This window comes from Corvus cornix, chromosome Z, assembly GCF_000738735.6.
Source record: "Corvus cornix cornix isolate S_Up_H32 chromosome Z, ASM73873v5, whole genome shotgun sequence".
Taxonomy (NCBI): Eukaryota; Metazoa; Chordata; class Aves; order Passeriformes; family Corvidae; genus Corvus; species Corvus cornix.
In genome coordinates, this window is record NC_046357.1 from 52,732,834 (window position 1) to 52,754,889 (window position 22,056).

At 39.2% G+C, this 22,056-nt stretch overlaps 1 protein-coding gene across 3 annotated transcripts in view; it reads left to right on the forward strand.

Moving 5' to 3' along the window:
* Nucleotides 1-22,056, forward strand: part of PCSK5 (proprotein convertase subtilisin/kexin type 5) — a 225,985-nt gene that overhangs the window by 71,642 nt on the left and 132,287 nt on the right. For all 3 annotated transcript variants that reach the window (XM_039566779.1, XM_039566778.1, XM_039566777.1), the window contains exon 6: nucleotides 18,444-18,532. In XM_039566779.1, the coding sequence (XP_039422713.1) occupies nucleotides 18,444-18,532 (89 nt within the window). The remainder of the gene's footprint in view (nucleotides 1-18,443; nucleotides 18,533-22,056) is intronic.

Here is a 22,056-nt window from a genome sequence, read left to right on the forward strand (position 1 = left end):
TTCATAAAACAGAATGATCTGCATTAAAATCTTTGTGAAATACATATTTTTATCTTTTCCATGGACACATATGACTCTTTGAAAGCCTTTGAAACTATCTGAAAACACATAAGAATTAGTCTGAGAGTTCTGGGCATGTGAAATGAATCCTTTTCAATCCCTTTGGGAGGAAGAATATGTGGGATGACTTACTTTTCTTAAATCTAATTTCACTGAATTATTGGGGGGTTATTCTGTGTGACAATTCTCCTAGTTTGTGACTCTCCTGAACTTTGTATAGTTTTTATATTGAAGAAGTAGGCAAGTTAGTGGAGGTTGTTGCTTTTTTTCCCCCCTCCAACGATGTCTCTTAAAGTGATGGAGATTTTTCATGTGAATTTTGATAGAAACCTTATAAACACAGAAGTGGGAATTCTGGCAGGTTATATCTGTGTCACATGACTAGTTGGAGATACCTCAGTGAATGACATGTTTTCCCCTAAGAGCTCTGCTTTCCGATATTTCTCATTCCAACTCTGCTCTTTGGATGTGCTATGGTTAAGGCTTGGAGAAAATCAGGAAGAACACCTCACCTCAGGAAATGGGCCACTTCTCCGCCCAATGGACATTTGAAGGCAGTTATTTGTTGATAACATTTTCTTAACTAGGTACTTGGCAGAAAGAAACACCTTTCTGTGGAATTGCATCATTTGGAGGAAGGAGAATCCTACTAGTTGTCAATATGTCGACTACGCATTTTGTTTTCTTGAGGTTTGGGTTGTTTTTATTTTTAATTGTGAAAAGCATTTAATAATTTCTGCCTGAAGAAAAGAAACAACAAATGATGAAACCTTGTCCTTTACACAACTAAAATGCTTTGGGCAATGTGTTGTTTCTTTGCTACAGATTTTCTCCAGAAGAATTGTGCACCCAGGTGCAGGTGCAAGCTGGGAGTCAGTTGCAAAACTTAACATTGATTTAACTGCAGAAACCAACTGGAGCAACCTTGGATCACACTTTGATGGGAGAATCCTCTCCTAGTCAAAACCTTCTTTATAAAGGCTGTTACATCATAATAGGACAGGCTGAAGAACAGGGCCTCATTATTGCCCTCTGTAGATACTACTCAGCGCAGCTGCAGGTTTGCATCACAGCACATCCCTGTCTTCTTTTGTCCATCACACGCCTATCCCTACATACACTTCAGGAACACATCCTGGCTCATCTGTGAAGATGTTCCTCTTCTTGGATGTGGGGTATAACAAGGGTGCGCTTGGAGACTTCCAAGTTTCAGTGCACTTTCAACGACTTCTTGGTGCAGCAAGAAGCTGCATACCTTCACATGTGCAGCTGAATCTTTTTCTTTGACTGAGTACTGAAGTCACGTTCTTACAAAGCATGTCCAGAGAAGGGAGTCTGCTTTCTATTTTATTAGTAGTTGAAGTTTTATATGGGATATAAATTTGGGCTGCTTCTTTTCTCTCCTAGAGCCTAAGGGATTTTAGTGTTCATACCCTGCCTCCCCCTTAAGTACTTTCACTGCCCAGTCCCCAAGGTTCTGCAGTGAAATCTGGTGGTAGGAGGGCAGAAGTTGTGCAGTACTGAGCTTTGTCAGTGTTATCAGGAAGTACAGTGCCAGTGTAGAGTCAGCTTTTGGACACCAAGGATACATGAAGCATCTTTTCAGTATAAGATTACTTGGCAGCCTAAGCTCTGCTTAAAGCCTCAATGTTTCCAATTAGCAAATATACCAAGTGTGATAAGAATCAGCTAACCACCTTCAGTTTTTGCAGCTCTTGCCCTTTTTTCCCAGTTGCCCCTGGACTCAACAAGAATTAAACCACTACGCATCACAGTATGTAGTACTGAAAAGCACTGCTAACAGCCTGTTCATATTTTTTGTGTCTAAAATATCTTCAGAAATTGGGGCAGGAATTCAGATTGTCCAGCATACATGGCCATTTGGCACTAGATACTCAAGTTGTGGCTGGAAGTCGAGCTAAACACAACCAGGGAACATTCTGAAAGCCATGATGTGTAGATTAGTTTAGTTGATTCCTGCTTCCTGCTGTAGCAACTAGACAGACAACCTTGCATAATAGTGATTTGTGTTTTCCAGTGAAGGTGGGATGTACTAATGTGCAGTTGTTTTCGAGATGATCTAGTTTATTCTGCCTCATTTTATAATCCAACCTTAAGGGATGGAATGATAAAGAGCAAAAGGAATTGCTGTAAAAATAAACAGGTGTCTGGGCTGCTTTGCATGCAGCTGTGAAACATCAGGGTATTGGATCTGTGCACTAGCTTTTCACTTTTAATTAGAGTGAAGACTTTCTGTTGCTGAGGCTTATTGGCGAGCAAAAAGAAGTGAGAAAAAATTAACTGTCGATGGCTTTAGTGTGAGTACCAGAGTGGCACTTTCCAAAATTGTATTTTGGAAGTTTTACATTAAATCTTCTATTAGCTAAGGAGAACAGGAGGGTAGGAAGAAACATTAGACTAATCTTTCAAGGCTTGTAGTCAAAATGGGTGGGATGATAGTTTCTTTAACTACTGTGGTATGTAGGCGTACTGCCAGAAGTTTACTTTGGTTCCTACAAATTGCCAGCAAATCGTGAAGCTTCTAAATGGTGCAGACCTATACTAGAGTTTCCTTTTGCTCAGAAGCAGTCAGCTGTGGATGAAGTAATTTCTGCTATGCAAAGCATCTTGTTTTGGTTTTCTGCCTTTTTTTTTCCCCCCTGTTATTCCACTGCTATTTATTAACATATGTTTAAAAAACCAGGCATTATCAGTCACAGGTCCATAACAGAATGCAAATGGGATCACTAAAATGGTACTGTGCTTATTGTATAGCCTCAGGAATAAAACAGAAATATTAGTGATTTTGACCAAACAAAAATGACTTTTTCTGTTTCATAAGAGATTTCTTAGGGGTATTTCAAAGCTTAGGTTTTACTATGGTGATGGGTACTTTAATAAAACAGAGGGACTTCTAAAAAAACTCCTTTAAATAATGCCAGTTGACTTTAATGCAGTTCTTATTAAACTTACATAAGAAAAAGTAAAAGTGAGCTATGATTTTTGTTTTGGAGATAGTGAGTCACTCTTTGGATGCCTCTTCAACATTTTTCAATGATGCATCCCATTACATAAATAATTTATTTCAATAACGTCCTAAATTGCTTTTTAATGAGTGTAAGATTTTTGAGAGACAGCAATTCTTGTCGTTCAAAAGTTATTAGAAACAGAATCTCTTATGTCTAAACTTTTCAATATGGGGACAACTTTACATCTTCTCTCACAAACAAAAAGTTAGTGAGTTGCTAAGTTTCAGTCCTGTTTGATCCGACACACTGGCATTATTTTGCCATGGCATCCATTATTATTCATTATTACTTTCCTTTGCCAGTCACATTAATGTAGATGCTCAATAAAATGCCAAAGCCTTAATTTTCTTCCCAGAGTGACAAACTGCTAGTTTATACTCTCTGCTTATGGTGAAGGCCTGTAGTACATCCAGAGTAATTTAATCATATTGGATACAAGATATTTGTCAGGCAGATCAACTTCTGTTTCCTCCTGGATAGTCAATAGAAGAAAATTAAAAAGCGTCATTGACTGCTGTGATGCTATTCAGTGCAGATACCTGAAGAACTGAGCACAGCAAACACAGAGAGCCTGAAGTCTCTCATTGGTGGCTTGAAAGTTCATCTCAAAAGGTTGCCACAGCAGCAGTGTGATAGAAAGGAGTGCTGACAACTGGGAATAACTTTCTATGCCGTTTATGCATTTTGAGTGCTGCTGTGCACCTGTTGCTATTGATTTAAAATTTGCCATATTGTATGCTGCAGACAAAACAGAAGGGAAGATAAACTGTACAGAGAAGCACTGCTGTCCCATCTTGTGCTTTCAGTGGGAGTAATGTATGAGCTCTTAGGTAAAGGCTTTTCTTTCAGAGGGAATCTCGATTGTGTTTGCTCTTTTTTTGTACCCTGACTTTTCAACATGGCTCTGGCGGCTGAAAAACCAAAGCATGAAGTGATGTTGTCAGCTGGCAGAGTGTGGTCTGTTTGATGCCAGAAAAGCATCTCTGATACCATAGAAATATTCCTTAATGGGAAGGTAATTTAGGCTAGAGAATTAGCTTGATATGTATATGTATTTCAGATCAACAGAATTAAATGCTTACGCCAAGTATTGTTGATTCCAGGTACCAGTGACTAAATGTCAGCTGTCTAGTGCATCTCAGTGTCACTGCAAATTTAATGCACTTTGGTTGGGATCCTTGGGAAACTGCAGATTTTGGATTGTTCTCTCTAACTGGTGACGTGCTCATTTGTGAAAACCAGGGTCTGAACCAAGCAGTCAGAGGTCATTGGTATAGAAGCTGCAGTCAGTGACTGCAATCCTGATTTATTGTGTTTTGATTCTATTCTGATTCTAAACTCAATTGATATTATGGCCACATCCTATTGTGCTGCGACTTTAGCAGGTGGTAGTAGTGAAGTAAGTTCAGTCTGTTTCAGCTTACAGACTGAGATGCCACTTTTACAAGGCGCATTTTTGGTGATTCATCAACTAATCTCCAAGTTACAATCTAGTCACCTGTCATGGTTTAGAAATGGTATTCCCCAATTTACTGTTCCCACTAAATACTAAAGACCTTGTGTCGCTTCTTTCCGTTCTTCCCGCTCCCTTACAGCGGGCTGGAGTGGAGAACTCAGGGCACTAAAGGTGAAGATCATTGGCTGAGATAAGAAGAGTGTACCGGGACAGCAATGAAATAAGACCAACAGTAATAACACTAGTAAGAACAGAGTGTGCAAGATAGGTGAACAATTCACATGCAATTGCTCACCACAGAACCCCACACCTGACCTCACACTCCTACAAACCAGCAGTCCGAGAAACAACACCCCTCTGAACAACACCCCCTCTCCCCTTCCTGGCTCGAGGTGGCATCAAATAACCCCAGGGTGGTGGCTACATCTCACCTGGCCGCTGTTAAAGTTAACCCTCTCCTGGCCAGAACCAAGTCATGACCCAACCAAGTGCCATGGGACATGATGGAGCATGAAGAATATCTTACTCCATGAGATACTAAATCTTGCCAGTAGTTGTTGCTTGCCAGTAGTTAAAGGTTCCAGTGTAAAATTGTAAAAATAAGGGAAATAAACCTTGCAGCATGCGGAATTGTACTGTGATACAGTATAATAATTTTACAGATTCGTTTGGAGCAATTTTTTTCTTCACTTTCTGTTTTAACTGTTACTTAGAGTCTCTGAGTGCTTTTATACAACATGCTTGTCCTTCAGATTGCCATACCTCCGGGGCAATCATCATACATGCTTCATTTTTTCTCTCTCAGGGTAGAACTGAAAGCATGTGTGTCGAATCTTCTAGCAGAAAACTTTATTTTCTTGAAAGGAAATTGTTGTAAAAACATGGAGCACAAATCCTCACTATATACTGCATTTGATAATGTTTTTCTTTTAGTGCAAAAACCTATGGGAAGAGGTGAGGCGTGCATTAAAATAGAACAGAAGATAAACTAAGTGTTGATGTTTTGAAGTTCTCATGTTTTCCTGTTTCAGAGCAAGAGGTCTGTTCATTTGAAGTTTTCTGAAAGTAAGTGGGATCTTAGAATTGCTGGAAACTGAGGACAATTAGCCAGGGTAGAGGAGAGGCACTCTCTGTTAAGTCAATTCATCTACCCATGATAGGTGCCCTCATCACTGGTGTTTGTGATCAGTCCTTGATGACAACATTTCGTATTGACAAGACATTAAACAAATTTATTGGACAAGCCTTGATTAAGTAGTCTTTTGATCTAGGTTCCAGCTTCAACAGTGGAAAATCTCATCATGAAAGTTTTGTCAGATTGCCAAAAATTGGCTTTTTGTTAAACTCTTCTAATCTGCTCATATGTTATCACACTGTGTTACATAGTCCCATCTGATAACTATAAGTGGTATAATTTACAATTTTTGAGAGCCATAGGAAAGACAATTCCTTGAGTACTCATGGAAAGGGAGAGAAGTGAAACAGAGGAATAAACAAACCCATATTCAGCTAGAATTCCAGTTGAAAGATGAAAAAAAAGTCTATTTTCTATACCCTGGTATCAGTCACTGACCAGTACTCTTTACTGCTTTACTGGTGTTTGAGGAACAGTGCTCTTCCTTTTTATGATGCATAAGACTCTCATGGTCTCAAAATATTTAACCAGAACACTTAAGGAATGCCTTCTTTCTGTTTCTAATTACTGAAATACCAGACAATGAGCTCACAAATAAAATTAAGTTCTGAAGCATTATGCAACTGCTTCTAGTGCTTTTATGTAAATTACTGATCACAATGAGTCAGATAATCCCTTATAATTCAAAGTCAACAATAGGAGGGATACAAACTTTTGTGAATTCTTTTCTATCGAGTTACATGTGAAAGGTTTTTTTAGACGGTCTTTTTCCCAGAGTAGGTATTTTCTCTAAGTATGTGTCTATATTTGAGGTTTTGAACTTAGCAGGGGAGAATTTACAGCTACAGTAGGCTAGTTTTGATGTGGTAAAATGGTAAACCAGTTTCAAGCTGCTTGCATCTATATGTACAGGTCTACAGCTGAATAGAATTTGAGAGCACAAATACATTTTTTCTGTGCTTTTTGCTTTTCAGACATTATAGGTATTGGAGAAAGTTAAGAGTGGATCCATGTTGTCTATGTGGTAATTGATTTTGCCAGATAATTTCAGTTAGTCAGCACAATGAAAGGCAGTGCAAAATGTGGTTCATTGAGACTTTTCAGCCAGCACAAGTACATTGATTACCCCTCTAATGTTTGTGGCATCAAGACAGACCTCTAATTATAGGTTTGATAAAGCAATTGTGAATTCAGTGTCAAAAGCTTTTAAATTGAAGCATTTTTATAAATATCATACTATTAGTGGGTGAACTTTGCAAAGTTATGATAGGAACTAATGTCTTAATGGCATTACTAGGGGGTTTTTATAAGAATTTTCCAGATGTTGCTTGTTTTACAAATGAAAAGATGTGCATTTGTAAGGTTATTGCTGTTGGCAGGTTTATTTTTACAGCCTTGATTTACATTTCTGTGATTCTGTAATTTTTCTTAAAGGTACTGTCAGATTATTACCTTAGACACTTTAACAAAGTCAGATTTTTCTCTTGAAGACAAATTATCTTTTTTTCTTTTCCTGAAGGAAAATAATCGAGGTAGAGAAATTCAGATGTAGAAGTAAAGGAATGGGTATCATAGATGTAGATTGCACTGATGAGTACATGTTTAACCTGGTTTAAAAATAACTTGTGTTGCTATACAGACTCAAAGCAATCATCAAATCTCTGATGTTAGAAAACTGAGATGGAGACTGTGGCTTGTTTACTTAGCCAGAATGTGTGATGGTGAGGCCATTGGCTAGGTTTGTCAAGGAGTGGCAAAGACAGTGTAGTGAGAAGCTATGTCTTCTCCTTTCAGCCCAGACTTATGTCCCTGCACTTCTCTTAAGACTCCATGAACATCAGATGAACAGCTGCTAACTTGTTCTGCAGTGTAGTGAAGTGTGTGAGAATTAGACTTCTTTATGCTGAAACCCTTTTTCCAAGTAAAAGGAAACTTTGCTCCTGCTGGATCAATGACATAAATTTCATTAAAAAGCAATTGTTGACGCAGGAAAGAGTAGGACTTGAACTTATTTCAATGATTTCCTCATTCATCTTTGAAATGCATCTTTAAGGAGAAATGGAAGGTCTGTTTAATGCAAACAGCATCAAATGAAATTTAGGATTAAGCACAGTACATATCTTGCACACTGCAGTTGAAATTGTACTCAATTCAAGATTGGTAGGAAGTGTGTCTGAGCTGAAATATGGTGCAGATCTAGAGTTATGTTTATTATTATTATTAATCTTAATTTCTTTAAAATGTTGTCACAGCAGTCATCCACTATTAAAAATGGAGTATGCAGAATACGTGAAGATCCATCCATGCCCTGTGTGCACATCACTGTGTTAGGTGTTTTTGTGTTATGACTTTGGGATCCTTGCATCTGTATCTTCCTTACATGAAAGAAAAATTTTCCTAAAAGGATTCCCCCAAACTGTTCTTGGGATCTCCAAAGGCTTCCAGGTCTTCTTTTCCTACCAAGGAGATCTAAGCATAAAACTCCAGATTTGTATTCTTGTATTCATAAGATATTTTTCAGTTCTGCTTAGGTGTGATTTCACCGAAAGTGATTTCACCTAGAACTGATGCAAAATATTTTTAAGAAGGTTTTGTTTTCTGTTTCATTGGTGCTTTCATTACACAGAAGCATGGAGATTTTAAGTAAAAGGAGGTTGCTCAAGCATCTGAGGTCTCTCCAGCTGATACAGATTGATGTCAGTGTGGATGAAAAACATGAACCCAAATATACAATGACTGATAATATACTATCATACAAATCTTGTTAAACAGAGATGTAGAATGGAAGATAAGCTACCTAAGTACAGAGTGTGTCTGTAACAGAGCAGGCTCATGGCCATGAATTTAAGGTGATTCGTTCTTAATAATAAAGGGGTCCAGGAAGGCTTGACATATTTTAAGATGGAAATCTCAAAGACAGAGGAGCAGACCTTCCCCATTTGCCAAAAGGCAAGCCATCAGGGAAGAAAATTGGCCTGGTGTAACAGGGAGCTTTTGCAGGAATTCGGAGAAAAAAGAGGGTTTATGGCTTTTGGAAGAAGGGGCAGACAACTCAGGAAGAATACAATGATGTTAGATCATGTAGAAGGAAAATTAGAAAGGTGAAATTTCAACTAGAACTCAATCTGGCCACTGCTGTAAAAGATAATAAAAAGTGTTTTTATAAATACACTAAGAACAGAAGGAAGGCCAAGGAAAATCTCCATTCTTTATTGGAGCTGGGAGGGAACATCACCAGGGATGAGGAAAACGTTGAGATACTTAATGCCTTCTTTGCCTCAGTCTTTAACAGTAAAGACAACCAGGTAAACAGGGACAAAAAGCAGAATAGACCCACTGTGATACAGAACAAAGTAGTTAGTGACTAGCTGTGCCACTTAGACGCTCACAAGTCTATGGGACAGAGTAGGATTCATCCAAATGAGGGAGCTGTCAAAAGAGCTCGCTAAGCTGCTCTCCATCATTTGTCATCAGTCCTGGCTCACCAGGGAGATCACGGGCAAATGGAAGTTGACCAGCGTGACGCCCATCCCCAAGAAGGGCTATGGGGAAGTTCCACGGAACTACAGGCCTTTCAGCCTTACCTTGGTGCCCAGCTATCAGTTATAAACTGATCCTCTTGAGTGTGATCACATGGCACATACAGGACAACCAAGAGACCAGGCCCAGGCAACAGGGGTTTGGAAAAGGTAAGTCCTGCCTGACCAACCTTATCTTATTTTATGGCCGGCCAACCTGCCTAATGGGTGATGGAAAAGCTGTGAATGTTGTCTACCTGGACTTCAACAAAGCCTTTAATACTCTCTCCCATGGCATTCCCCTGTAAAAGCTGACAGCCCACATCTTGGTGCACTCTTCCCTGGGTTGAAAACCTGACTGGATGTCCATACTCAGAAAGTGGTAGTGAATGATGTTGCGTCCAGTTCGCGTCCAGTCACTAGTGGTGTTCCCAAGGCTCAGTGTTAGGCCCAGCCCTGTGTAATATCTTTATTGATGACCTGGGTGAGGTAATTGAGTGTTCAGTGGGTAAATTTGTGGACGATGCCAAGTTGGGTGCATGTGGATCTGCTGAGGGGCAGGCAGGCAGGCTCAGCAGAGGGATCTGGACGAGGTGGATTGATGGGTTGAGGCCAGCTGTTTGAGGTTCAACCAGGCCAAGTGCCAGGTTCTACACTTTGGTTGAAACAACCCCATGCAGTGCTACAGACTGGGGACAGAGTGACTGGAAAGTGGCCCAGGGAAAAGGATCTGGGGGTGCTGGTTGACAGCCAGCTAAACGTGAGCCATCAGTATGGCCAGGTGGCCAAGAAGGCCAGTGGCATCCTGGCTTGTGTCAAGAACAGTGGCCAGCAAGACCAGGGAAGTGATTGTCCCCCTGTACTTGGCCGTGGTGAGGCTGCACCTGGAGTTCTATTTCCAGTTCTGGGCCCCTCACTTCAAGAAAGACATTGAGGTGCCAGAGCAAGTCCAGAAAAGGGCAGTGGAGCTGATAAAGGGTCTAGAGAGTAAGTCCTATGAGGAGCTGATGAGGGTGGGGGTATTTAGCCTGGAGAAAAGGAGGCTCCGGGGAGACATTATTGCTCTCTACTGTTATCTGAAAGGAGGTCATAGTAAGGTGGGGGTTGGCTTCTTCTCCGAGGCAACTGGTGACAGGATGAGAAGACGTAGACTCAAACTGCACCAGGGGAGGTTCAGATTGGACATCAGAAAGAATTTCTTAACAGAAGTGGTTGTTAAATGTTGGAACGACTGCCTAGGGAGGTGGTGGAGTCACTTTCCCAGAGGTGTTCAAGAAACAACTTGACATGGCACTTAATGCCATGATCTAGTTGGCACGGTGGTGATCAGTCAAAGGTTGAGCTCACTGGTGTTGAAAGTCTATTCCAGTTTAAATGGTTCTGTGAAAGAACATAGATATTAGTTTTAGTCATGGTTCTGTGTTTTATATTTGTGACCAAAACAGGGTTGATGATGCATGTTTTAGCTACTGCTGAACTGTGCTTGCCCAGCACCAAAGCCTTCTTAGTTTCTCACATTGCCCCCTCATTCAAGGAGGCTGGTGGGGGACAAGAGGCTTGAAAGTGACACAGCTGGAACAACAGATTCCAACTGATCAGGGATAACCCATGACATGTAACAGTGTGCTCCGTACTAGAGCTGGGGGGTTTTTGTTGAAGTAATTGTTGATTGGAGAGTGGCTGGGCATTAGGTCTCCATGTAGGACATACTGAGTAATTGCCTATGGTTCACTTGATTGTGTTTTATTTCTTTTTTTCCCCCTTTATTTATTGAACTGATTTTATGTCAAATGACAAGTTTTGCTGACATTTGCTCTTTCAATTCTCCCACCAATTGCAATGGGAAGGAGGGAGCAAGTGACTGGGTGGGAGTTGGCTTCCTGCCAGAGTCACTATCTCAGCTTTTTAAAAATATACTAATTCTCAGGAGTTTAGTAACTAATAGCTTTGGAAGGCTTCTTTCTGGCAACAGATATCTGAAGCATGATTCCTGCAGGCTCAGTTTCACTGTGAAGTTGACCACAGGATCTCTGGTGGTATAAGCTGGTTTTGCATATGTAGTATACACATTGTGGTATAAGGGCCTTACGATCCCAGGAAGTACCCAAATCCCAGGAAGTACCCAAACATGGAGCTGTTGCAGAGCTGCTGGTCCCACGGTTGCTGTGCTGGTCCATTTGTCTTTGAAAGGCATCACATAACTGACAGGGCAATGGAGGTGGGGAAAAAAGTGACGAAAAGTAGAAAACCAACTTTACTCCTTCAGATCCTTTAACACGTATCATTTCAGGTATTACATGTAACAATAGCAGATACATTTGCCAGAGGAATTTGTTGTACCTACTGATGTCAGATATATAGGACACATCAAATACATGATCTCCAGGTCAAGAACCCCTGAAAACCTTAGAAATCAACTTGCCAGCTATAAGAAGAAATAGATGAAAATGTTAAACCAAATAAATTACATCAGTTGGTTTCTTCATGCTCAGTTATGTTGCGGTGTCAAGTCATTTAATTCACAAGGCAGACCTCTACCATGGGCAAGCAGTAATGTGGAACAAAACATTCTTGCTTCTCATCAAAATGTTTCTGCCTCTCACTGGCTTAAATGTAGTTAGCTAGCTTGTGCAGGGTTGCTGAGAAACTGCAGTCTGAAGTTTTACTACTGGCTTTGTTCACAGATGTCATATGATGATTTGCTTACAGAACAAAGAAGAGTGTGTAGAACTTAAATATTTGTTCTGAAAGTTATTATTAAGCTGTGACTATTTTAGTAGAGGTGTTTCTTTTAGTCTCAGATTTGCAGTTCAAGTTCTTGGTATCTCTTCAGTAGAATGAGAATAGAAGTGACTTCTTACATACAAAAAGTATTACTTTTTTAAGACTGTAGATGTTATAGTAGAAGGTGATGAAATGCATGCAGGTGCCAAGGCATATTTGCCCAGTTTAGTTAACGACTTTTTTCAAAAGAGAGATGACAAACCACTTCATCTGTATCCCTCTCAACCAAAGCTCTTCTTACTGTGTAGATAACGTAGTGCAGCCAGTATGCAGTAACTGTTCTCAAGTACAAGAGTGTTCACTGTAGGTGGTACGTTTGGAATTTTCAGCACCAACCTTCTAACAATCTTTATTCATTGTGTCCAAGCCTGTGTTTTCCAAGGATAGTAGTGTCTTGGGTAAATATGGGTGGACTTTCCTGGAAATAGTAAATACATGGCATAGCCAAAATAATCATTTTGTCATATTCCAGTTCTTACTCTAAAGTTTCCAAAGAATATTGAAAATTGTAATAGATCGTCGACTTTGGATAGCCATATATTCAGAGACACTGATAACAGTTCATTAGGGAAACAATAAATAAACCAGAAGATTAAAGTGATACTAACCATTCATAAAGCATACTGAGAGTTTCTGATCTGTATAAAGAAAGATTGGGAGTGACACCAACTTGGTTTGCAATCTGAGGCCTTGTTCCCAAATTAGGATTAATTTTAGACTCAAAGAACATTAACAAAACCTTAAACTACACTCATTACCCATATTTTTAATGTGAAGAATTAATGTAAGGAATCATTTTCCAAATCTCATCCTGAGTATACTTATATCAGGTAGAAATATTTTATTTTTGAGATGAACAAGGGTAAACTAAAGTGAAGTAAAATATTGTTAGACTAGTATAAAAAACTGTCTGCAAAGATTTTTGTTCATTTAAATACACTTAGTTTTATATCTTTTCATTTAAATGAGAGTTTTTGTCCAGCCTTACAAGAAAACCATAAAGGGGCAGCCATATACCCACCTTTATTCTTTCTTCTCCCCAGAGAAACTAGGTATTTCTATTTTGTGGAAATACTGTGGCTTTCAGAGGTATCTGAAATCCTGAATGACCCAATGTAGGTCACTTTATTGCTGTCATTTTCCGGCAGTATCAATATGTGAGAGAGGGACAGTGTCCCAGACGAGACGAAAACGTATCGGGAAAGCGGTTTATTCTCTTTGTTATTTTTAGCAGGTGCCTTGGGAAGTTTCAAGGATACCTTTATTGGGCAAGAGTAGTGTTACTCTGCTGTTATTCAAAGTTAAGCTAGTAAGGTTATTAGGATACTGCAAAATCTTAAGTTCTAGGATTGTGTTCTAGTCAGTGAGCCTGTTGCAGATTGGAACAGAGAATTTAATTTTTGTATTGAACAAGTAATCCAAAGTGTAAAGAATTAGCTAAATTAACTATTTTTAAAAAGTAATTTCTTTTTTTACTTGTATAAAAACACATTCCTGATTTTGTCCTTTTTCCCTCATTAAGCTGCATAATGTAGTTGTTTCCATTACCTTTTTGCTAGCTAAGGTTTGAACTTGGGCTTTTGTTTGTCCTTTTTTCTGTATGTCATGAGCAAAGTGATAAAGCTATCTAATCTCAGAGATTAGGAATGAGAAAAGTGTAGACAGGTATTTGGTTCTTCCCAAGTGTTTGTGCTACAGAATCTCAGAATTAACTAGGTTGGAAAAGACTGTTGAGATCATCGAGTCCAACCTATGATCCATCATCACGTTGTCAATTAGACCATGGCACTGAGTGCCACGTCCAGTCTTTTCTTAAAAACACCTCTGGGGATGGCAACTCCAGCACCTCCCTAGCCAGACCATTCCAATGCCCCATCACTCTTTCTGTGAAGAAATTCTTCCTAATGTCCAGCCTAAACCCACCCTGGGTGCAGCTTAAGGCTGTGTCCTCTTGTTCTGTCACTGTTGCCTGGGAGAAGAGACCAACCCTCACCTGGCTACACCCTTCTTTTAGGCAGTGGAGAGTGATGAGGTCTCCCCTGAGCCTCCTTTTCTCCTCTGTTCTTTTAGGCTGTACAAAAAGAGACTGCCAGAATTGCTTGTAACCTCCTTGTTCTAGGACTTTCCATCCTTTCTACAACCTCTCAAGCAACCTCCATTTGTTTATAAAAAGAACTTTTTGCTTACCTGTCAGGGGAGTCTTGGAGTCTAAGCAGCCTCATATGCTTCAGTTTCAAAAGTAGAGAAAATAGTCCTTTGCATTAGGTATGTCTAGGTAGTCATATACTCTTCCCAGGTAATACTAGCCTTGATGCTGCTGTTGAACAGGTTTAATTCTAGAGCACAGGAGCTAATCTGTACAGCTTTTACTTGCAATTTGCTTTAAATGACTAAGAGCAAGAATTGGATTGTTCACCTTAAAAAGGTTACTGCAGGAAAGGCAGTGTGAGAAAAAAAGCTCAGCTGAGAGTTTTGCTGTTTCCTGGTGATTGAACTGTTTTATTTCTTCTCACCTCCAGAAAAGAGGCTGAATAAAATCTTTCCCTTTAATTAAAGCATATTAAGACATCAGTAAAGAGTTCTTTTTATTTTTAATACATAAAACTATATACTTGGCTAAATACATTATTTGCTGTCTTTGTTTGGTATTTTTTATTCTATGTCATATTTTATTGGCTCCATCAGACCATCTATTCAATGTTTGTTTTGAAAATAAAGAAAGAAGGCATATTTGTTTTTTATGTTCAGTTAATTTGCCCACTCACAAAAACAAAACTGTAAAATGCTAATTATATTGTAGAGGCATATTCCTTTCATAGGCGTATATCAGAACTTCATACTTGTGACAAATTAACTGCTAATAGCTAACAAATGCTAAGAGAGTGGCAAGGCAGCATTGCTGTTACACATGCTGTTATGTTTAAAATTTGCGTGTCTGACGTGTGAAGTGTTCCATGTGTTTGTTTTAATGCTGTCATCTTTGATTTTGTGAGAAATAGATGAGATATTGCAAGTTATTCTAAAAGCAGCTGCCCATAATGATGGAAAAAGTCATTAGCCTTGGGGACATTGAGTGGAGACCTTCTAGTCCTGCTCTGTAACCACATTACAACACTGTGATGCTGAGAAACAGTTATCCTGCCTGTGATGACACTCAGGCCTTTGGCATTTTTCTTGATATCTCACACTGAAGATTTGTGTAACTTGTTTTTCATATTTACTCTGTCATCTTTCTCCACTCTTAATATCCAAATATCTCTCCTTTGGGAAGTAGATTTATTAATTCTATTTTTCAGCTGTAACAGATTATGTGTTAAAGGCAAGAGATTGATATTTTGATTGTCTATGCTTTTAACTTCTGACAGTTCCTTTTAATGTCCTTACTCAGATGTTCCTAGAACAGCATCCCAACCTAGTGTCAATTTGGAAAGTGCTTTCCACCCTCCAGATTATTAGAGAACATTTATATATGAGCAGCTCTAAAATAATATTTCTTCAGCACTGTATTCAGACATTACTCTGGGATGCAATAAAGTGCATTTCTGATGATTGCTGTTAAAATATGTTTTTTCTCCAGCTGTTATTGCATTGTAGCCCTTCAGATACCACATTTCCTGTTGAGGATTACGTTCCAGTTTAAGAGATGACTTTGAAAACATTTGAAAGTTTAACTAAAGAAGAGTTTTGCAAAAAATAAATGCCAACTCAGTTGCTTTCCTACAGGTAGCAATACCTACCCAAATTTCCATTATTTCTCTCCCCATAGGATTGAAAATTGTTATAACACCTAAAGTTCCTTTATTCCTATAATTTTCAATCTCTGCCAACCACATAGCTTAGTTCATGTTACAGGTTCCATCCCTGGGATTCTGCCCTAATTTATAACAGTGACTAAGTTGGATTTTTATTTCTTAGTACTAATGCATTGTCTTTATGCATAGGAAGTTTCCCCCTCTGAGAAAAAGTGGTGTGAGCAGACCTGATGTTGCACACATTTCTTGGCCCTGGGGTAGCCAACATGTTTGATGATACAGTGGAAATCTAATCTTTTTGACAAGCCCTGTTGGATGTAGCTACCAAAGTAGCAGGTATCCATATACTCCATTTGGAGCCAAGGAAAAATTTGAGCTGTTTGTTCCATTCTTCTTCAGCCTCCCTCCTCCGGGTGTGGCTTCTATCTGTTCACTTTCTCTACTGAAAGACCTTCCTCCCATCATTTCTTCCCAAACTTGGTAACCATGAGGGATTTCTTGGCAATGCAGTCTCCGTCTTGGAAGCTACAGCTTGGCCTCATGCCTTTCACCAGGCAGGCAGTGATTTATTAATGAATTACATGGACTGAGCTGATGTGTGCAGGTATTTCTACATTTCTAGAGACAGTCATATGTGCTTTGATGTTTGCATGATAACACTTCAAAACTTGCATATGACACCTAACAAAATCATAATGAAAAGAAGGGATGTTTGGATATCATGTATTGTAAATAATTTTTAAGACAGGTCTTTTCATTTAAACATTAGGACATTCTTAAAAGACATTACTTGAAACACAGAGCTAGAGACTACTTAAAAATACTTGAAAATTAGAAGGATCTTTTCAAAACTTGTTTTCATCTGTGATTTCTGAATTATTTACTTCAGGCTTTTCAAAATAATTCTGTAAATGGATAAGACATTCATTTACCAATTAAAGTCAAACAGGCTTTTTTCAAATGAAGAAGAATTTAGCTTTAAAATTAGTCTTCATATGAAAAATAAACTTCAAATTTAGTCTTGAAAAATTCTCTGGTCAAGTTTGGCAACCAAATAGTGAATTGTGACAGATCAATAGGAAATTAGTTAATATAATTGTGAAATCTTAATCTGGATTCCAAGCTTCCAACTTGTCACTTTGATTTTATGAATAAAGATTACACTTTTCTTATAGATTATATGTATCTTATTTGTCAAATAAACTGAATTATATTCTCTGACATTTTAGCAGTTTAGCATTGATCACTTGTAGTGCTTATTTTTTTGTTTCTTCTTTTTTTCCCTAGTCCTAGTTGTTGGTCTTGTTTTACATTAATCCATTCCAAACAAGTCACCTTCGTGTCTCCTGTCTAAGTGTCTTAAAAGGCTAAGAGGGAGAAGTTACACTAATAATAATGAAATAAGGGATGACTCTGCCCAAAACAGGCTGTACCAAGTGAAAGCAATGGTGATTCTTTTCTGTAGTGTGAGCCTCAACTTTAATTAAAAAGCACCTGTGTTGCCGAGATGTATGTGTAAGCAAGTCTGTCAGCCACCACCAGGAGAAGAGTGCCTGTGTACACAGCTGATCTCAGCTAGCCTTCTCTGAAGTGCTTGCTATGTAGTTTTCTATTTCTTGCTTTGACTACTTAAACTTCTTTCTTTGTGGCTACCCAAGCCTTATCTTAAACTTCTTTCTTTGTGGCTACCCAAGCCTTATATTATCTTTCTATCTTTGTCTCATCAACTCCCCATCTCTTTTGCTGTCTAGTCTGAAACTCTGTATCTCCTCTTCATAACACCTTTGTAAAGTTCCCTGCCTGCTCCATCTTGCTTGTGTCACATTTCTGCAATGGAGCTGCTTAACTGCACATGGGTGAGGGCATGACTTACTAGCAGAAAACACCCTGTGAAACCCATGTTAAAGGCAAAAATCACAAAACATAGAGGCAGCTTCCCTACCATGGGGACAATATGGATGGCCACCATCACCTTGTAGAGAGCACGGACCAGGGCTAGGCAAAGCATCCCACTGTGGCTTTGCACAGTGGGGAAGAGGGTGAGCAACCACTGGACATTTTGTTTTCCTTCAGCAGCTTCTTGAAATTTAACACTTCCAGCTCAGCTCTGCTTCCAGGTGCACATCCTCTGATGTGAAGGATGCTTCTGACATTTTTACTCCTCCCAGAAAGGCAGCAGGTTTGCAGGGTTGGCCCAAGGCAGGACCAAGATGTACCTTAGCTTTGAGCATACCTGGCATATAGCTAGCCTTAGCCTCACCTCTAAACAGCAGTGTGGGCATTGGTGTAATCTCATCTTCCTCGTGGCGTATTGTGTGTGCTGGAGGTTGGATGGAGATACACATACTAGCAATAGGAGCAGTTGTGAGAGAATTCTGGACAAACATTTTGTTTAAATACAGGATTTTGTTCAAAATTGAGAACTGATATCTAAGACTCCTTTCTGTTGCTGTGAATTACGTGTCATTGCTGTATGTCTTTATTACAAACTGTGAGTGTTTCCAACAGACATGAAGAGTTTAAAGTGATTGTGATAATGTTAAAACATGTTCAGAGGAATGTTGTAACATGGGTGTTAATTACTGTGAGGGGTTAAGTAGTGCAAGACATTGTGGATAGTTGTTCATTTAGCACCTGAGGATAAGCAAAGTCGAAGCCTTTAATCCCAATGGTTTGTGCTTACTTGGAAAAATGTTTGTCTGACTGCAGGCATGGAACCCGTTGTGCTGGAGAAGTGGCAGCCACGGCAAACAACTCACACTGCACAGTAGGAATCGCCTTTAATGCCAAGATTGGAGGTATGTGAAACAATCTCCCACAGAAAAAAAAAAAAATGTAACCAAGGAGCCATTTGTGCTAAATGGTGCATTCAGACCGTTCTCAACAAGAGAAGGAGAATTTGTATGAACAAGCCTCACTGTGTTAGCTAGTAAAGCTCAGTTTCAGAGTGGTCGTTCAATATCAATGCTGAAGGAATTTGTGGTGGCCCTTCTGCAGTGAAACACTCTGAAACACTGCCTCTCAGTACACATCAAAAAGTAGAAAGTGAAACTTTTGATGAAAACATGACCCCAGAATTAGGACACTGGGGTTTTCTCACAGATTCAGAGCTCTTAAGTGATGAGCTTTGACAAACCATAAGTGAAAGTACACATCAGTAATATTGCTGTGCATATTGATCCCAAACAAAACACTCTCAAAACATAATGCATTTTTTTGTTGTATGTCTGTGGTTGGTGAGAATCTTCTTTTGATCCCTATGGGTGATGATATTATTGCCTGAAAATCAATATTTGATCACATATTTATGTTCATTCAGCCAAGAGGTTTCAAGTGGTTTCTGTGAATTCTTAGTCATTGGCTGTTCAATTAATGTCTTTAGCTTAGTTTGGGACAATGATTTTCAAGATGTCCCCTGCATGTCTCCTGGGTTGTAGCCTGCCTGTGACAGATTGTAATACTTCTAGTGAAGTTTTATTCTGAGCTTTTGATGAAGTCATGGGATTGGTATATTGGCTTTCCATTGACAGACTTGTAGCTCAAACACATTAATTGTTGCCTTTCGAAATAGACCCTAAAATGGAGACCATCTGTGAAAACACAAACATGTTTACCTATTCCTACACCAGAGGACAGTTCAAAACTATGAGCAGAGTAGAGACCATGTTTCCAGTATTAAAAATACCGCATCTGTTCTCTGATGGGTCAGTAAAAGTTTGATCCAAATCAAATGTGAGCACAGATGCATTTCAAATTAGCCAAAGCACACAACATCATCTTCATGTCAGCTTTCTGTTTTCCTTCTGGGCAAACAAAATTAGGGTAGACAATACCAGATCCAGGCTAAGGTTACAGTGATGCAGAAAAAAAATTTCCCCTCAGGTGAAGAGCCTTCCTGCACCAAGCTACCCTGTCAGAGTGGTTTAGAAAATCAGAACTGGTCAAGTGAGGGAATTTGTGACAGATGAACAAGTTGTCTCACGTGAATATGGCATTTAACTGCGTACCAGCAGCTATGATAGCAGATCTGTTGAGTTGTCAAACCAGAAGAGAGTTACTGCACTGATGGAAATAAGAGATGGCTTTTGGAGAAGTTTCATTTTTGAGTGGAATAGTCACACAAGCTGCAACAGCTTTGACATGGCTTTGAAAAGTTCTCCAGAAGTAACAGTGGCTTTTTAATAGCTTATTAATTATTAAGCATTAGGAATGTGTAATAATAGTAAATACCTTCCAGGCATATTAGCTGACTCACCACCTTTTCTAAACAGAGTGTAAAAACTGATTCAGATGGACACAGTATGCAGGTAATAGAAACAGTAAAGACTAGATACGTGTGCCTTTTTATTATTTATTCTTAAAAGAAAGAAATCAGTAACAGTGTGTAAACCTTATTTGAGGTGCCACTTTTTAAAAGAATCAGCATTTGGAAATAAGACTTCAGGAAGCTCAACAAATAATCTGCAGAAAATCAGCCAAGAGGAAGTTCCAGGGAAGGTAGGTTAAGCATCCTCTTCCACTGGGTGAATATGTTTAAGAGCTTTGCTGCTGCTGACCTTTACTTGGCATGCCTTGGTCCTTTCCCTCAGAACAGCCATAAGCTACACATGTGAATATACAGTGGTTGTGTTCCCTCTCTACAGGCCAGATAGAGTGTAAAAATTTTGAATCAAATCATGCTGAATTAGTATTCAGCTCACTTGTTTCCCAGGGATTTAAAGGCCCTCCTGGGGTATTCTTGGAGAAGAAACTGGAGCTGAGGTAAAGCAATTACGTTCTCCTTATGTAGGGGAGCACCTGCTGACAGTGATGTTGAATTTGCTCCACCAAGATAAGTGTCTTAAGTATCAAACCAAAAAGCATTTCTGGATGCATAAGGGATACTAAGGATATAAAGCAAAAGGGAAAAAAATCCATCCCATCAATATACCATCAAATACTGGCAGCTGAACAAATCCACTTAATGTCTGATGGGAAGTTGTTAACAAGATATCCATTAATAATGCTGATTTTCTTCTAAATATGTTTGTGCTCCTTGTCTCATTTCCAAACATTTAAGAACCTCTGGTGATCAAGTTTCTTAGAAAGTCTGAGCCTTCTCTTAAAATGGTGTAAGTGGAGATGTAATCTGTAGAAAAGAAAATTTTAGTAAAATTGCAATCCCTTCAGTTTTTTACAGGTTGCGACAAGTTTCTTATAAAAAATTATGCAAGGTTCTGCTTAGCTAAGCTACAGTCCCTTTCACTAAAAGGCAAACCAGTGCACCAAAGGGATAGATTCTTTTTTTTTTTAGATTTACACTTCGCAATAATCACACAAAACAAATTCCCATGTACAGAGTTTAAGAGATTTTTTATAGGAGGAGTTGGTTAGCTTGCTGTTATTGTTGCAAACTGATTGTGGAAGTTGTAAAACAGCTGTGGGGATTTGGGTGCTTAGTTACTTGGCTGGGCTCAAGTCCTGATGGGAAAACAGTTACACTGAATTATGGCACAACAGATGTATATTGTCTTCAGCTGATGAGGATTAGTTTAGCTGTTTCTTTAAGGTTAAATCAGATGTTGATTAAAAACAAGCATTTTAAAAGAAAACATCCTTTCAGCTCAGTTTTGCATGTTTCCTGCGTTTCATTGAAAGTTTGTTCTGAGTAAAAAGCTACTTACGTTTTGCAATTACTGGAAATGTTAGGAAAAGTTTATAGGGCTCTAAAGTCTTAGAAGGAACAGTCTGCAAACACAGTCTGATAATTGCCTTTTGGACAGCTTTTGTTGTCCTATCACCACATGCCAAATGCAGTTTGGAGGATGTGTGATCATCAAACTTAACCATTGCAGACATTTGGTGGGGGGAAGGGAAGGCAAGGCAAGGCAAGGCAAGGGCATGGCATTATTTTCGTTGCAAATATCTAGTGAGATGTCTGTTGTTCAAAGTCATGTTGCACAGAATCAGGGAGTCATTTAGGTTGGATAAGACCAAGTCATCAAATCCAACCTTTCACTAATTACCACCGCCTTGTAAGCTAGACTACAGCATTAAGTGCCATGTCCTGACATTTCTTGAACGTCCAGGGATGTGACTCCACCACCTCCCTGGGCAATCTGCTCCAATGCTTAAACAACCCTTTACAAGTAGAAATTCTTTCTGATGTCCAATCTGAACCTCCCCTGGTGCAGTTTGAGTCTACGTCTTCTCATCCTGTCACCAGTTGCCTCGGAGAAGAAGCCAACCCCCACCTTACTACGACCTCCTTTCAGATAACAGTAGAGAGCAATAAGGTCTCCCCGGAGCCTCCTTTTCTCCAGGCTAAATACCCCCACCCTCA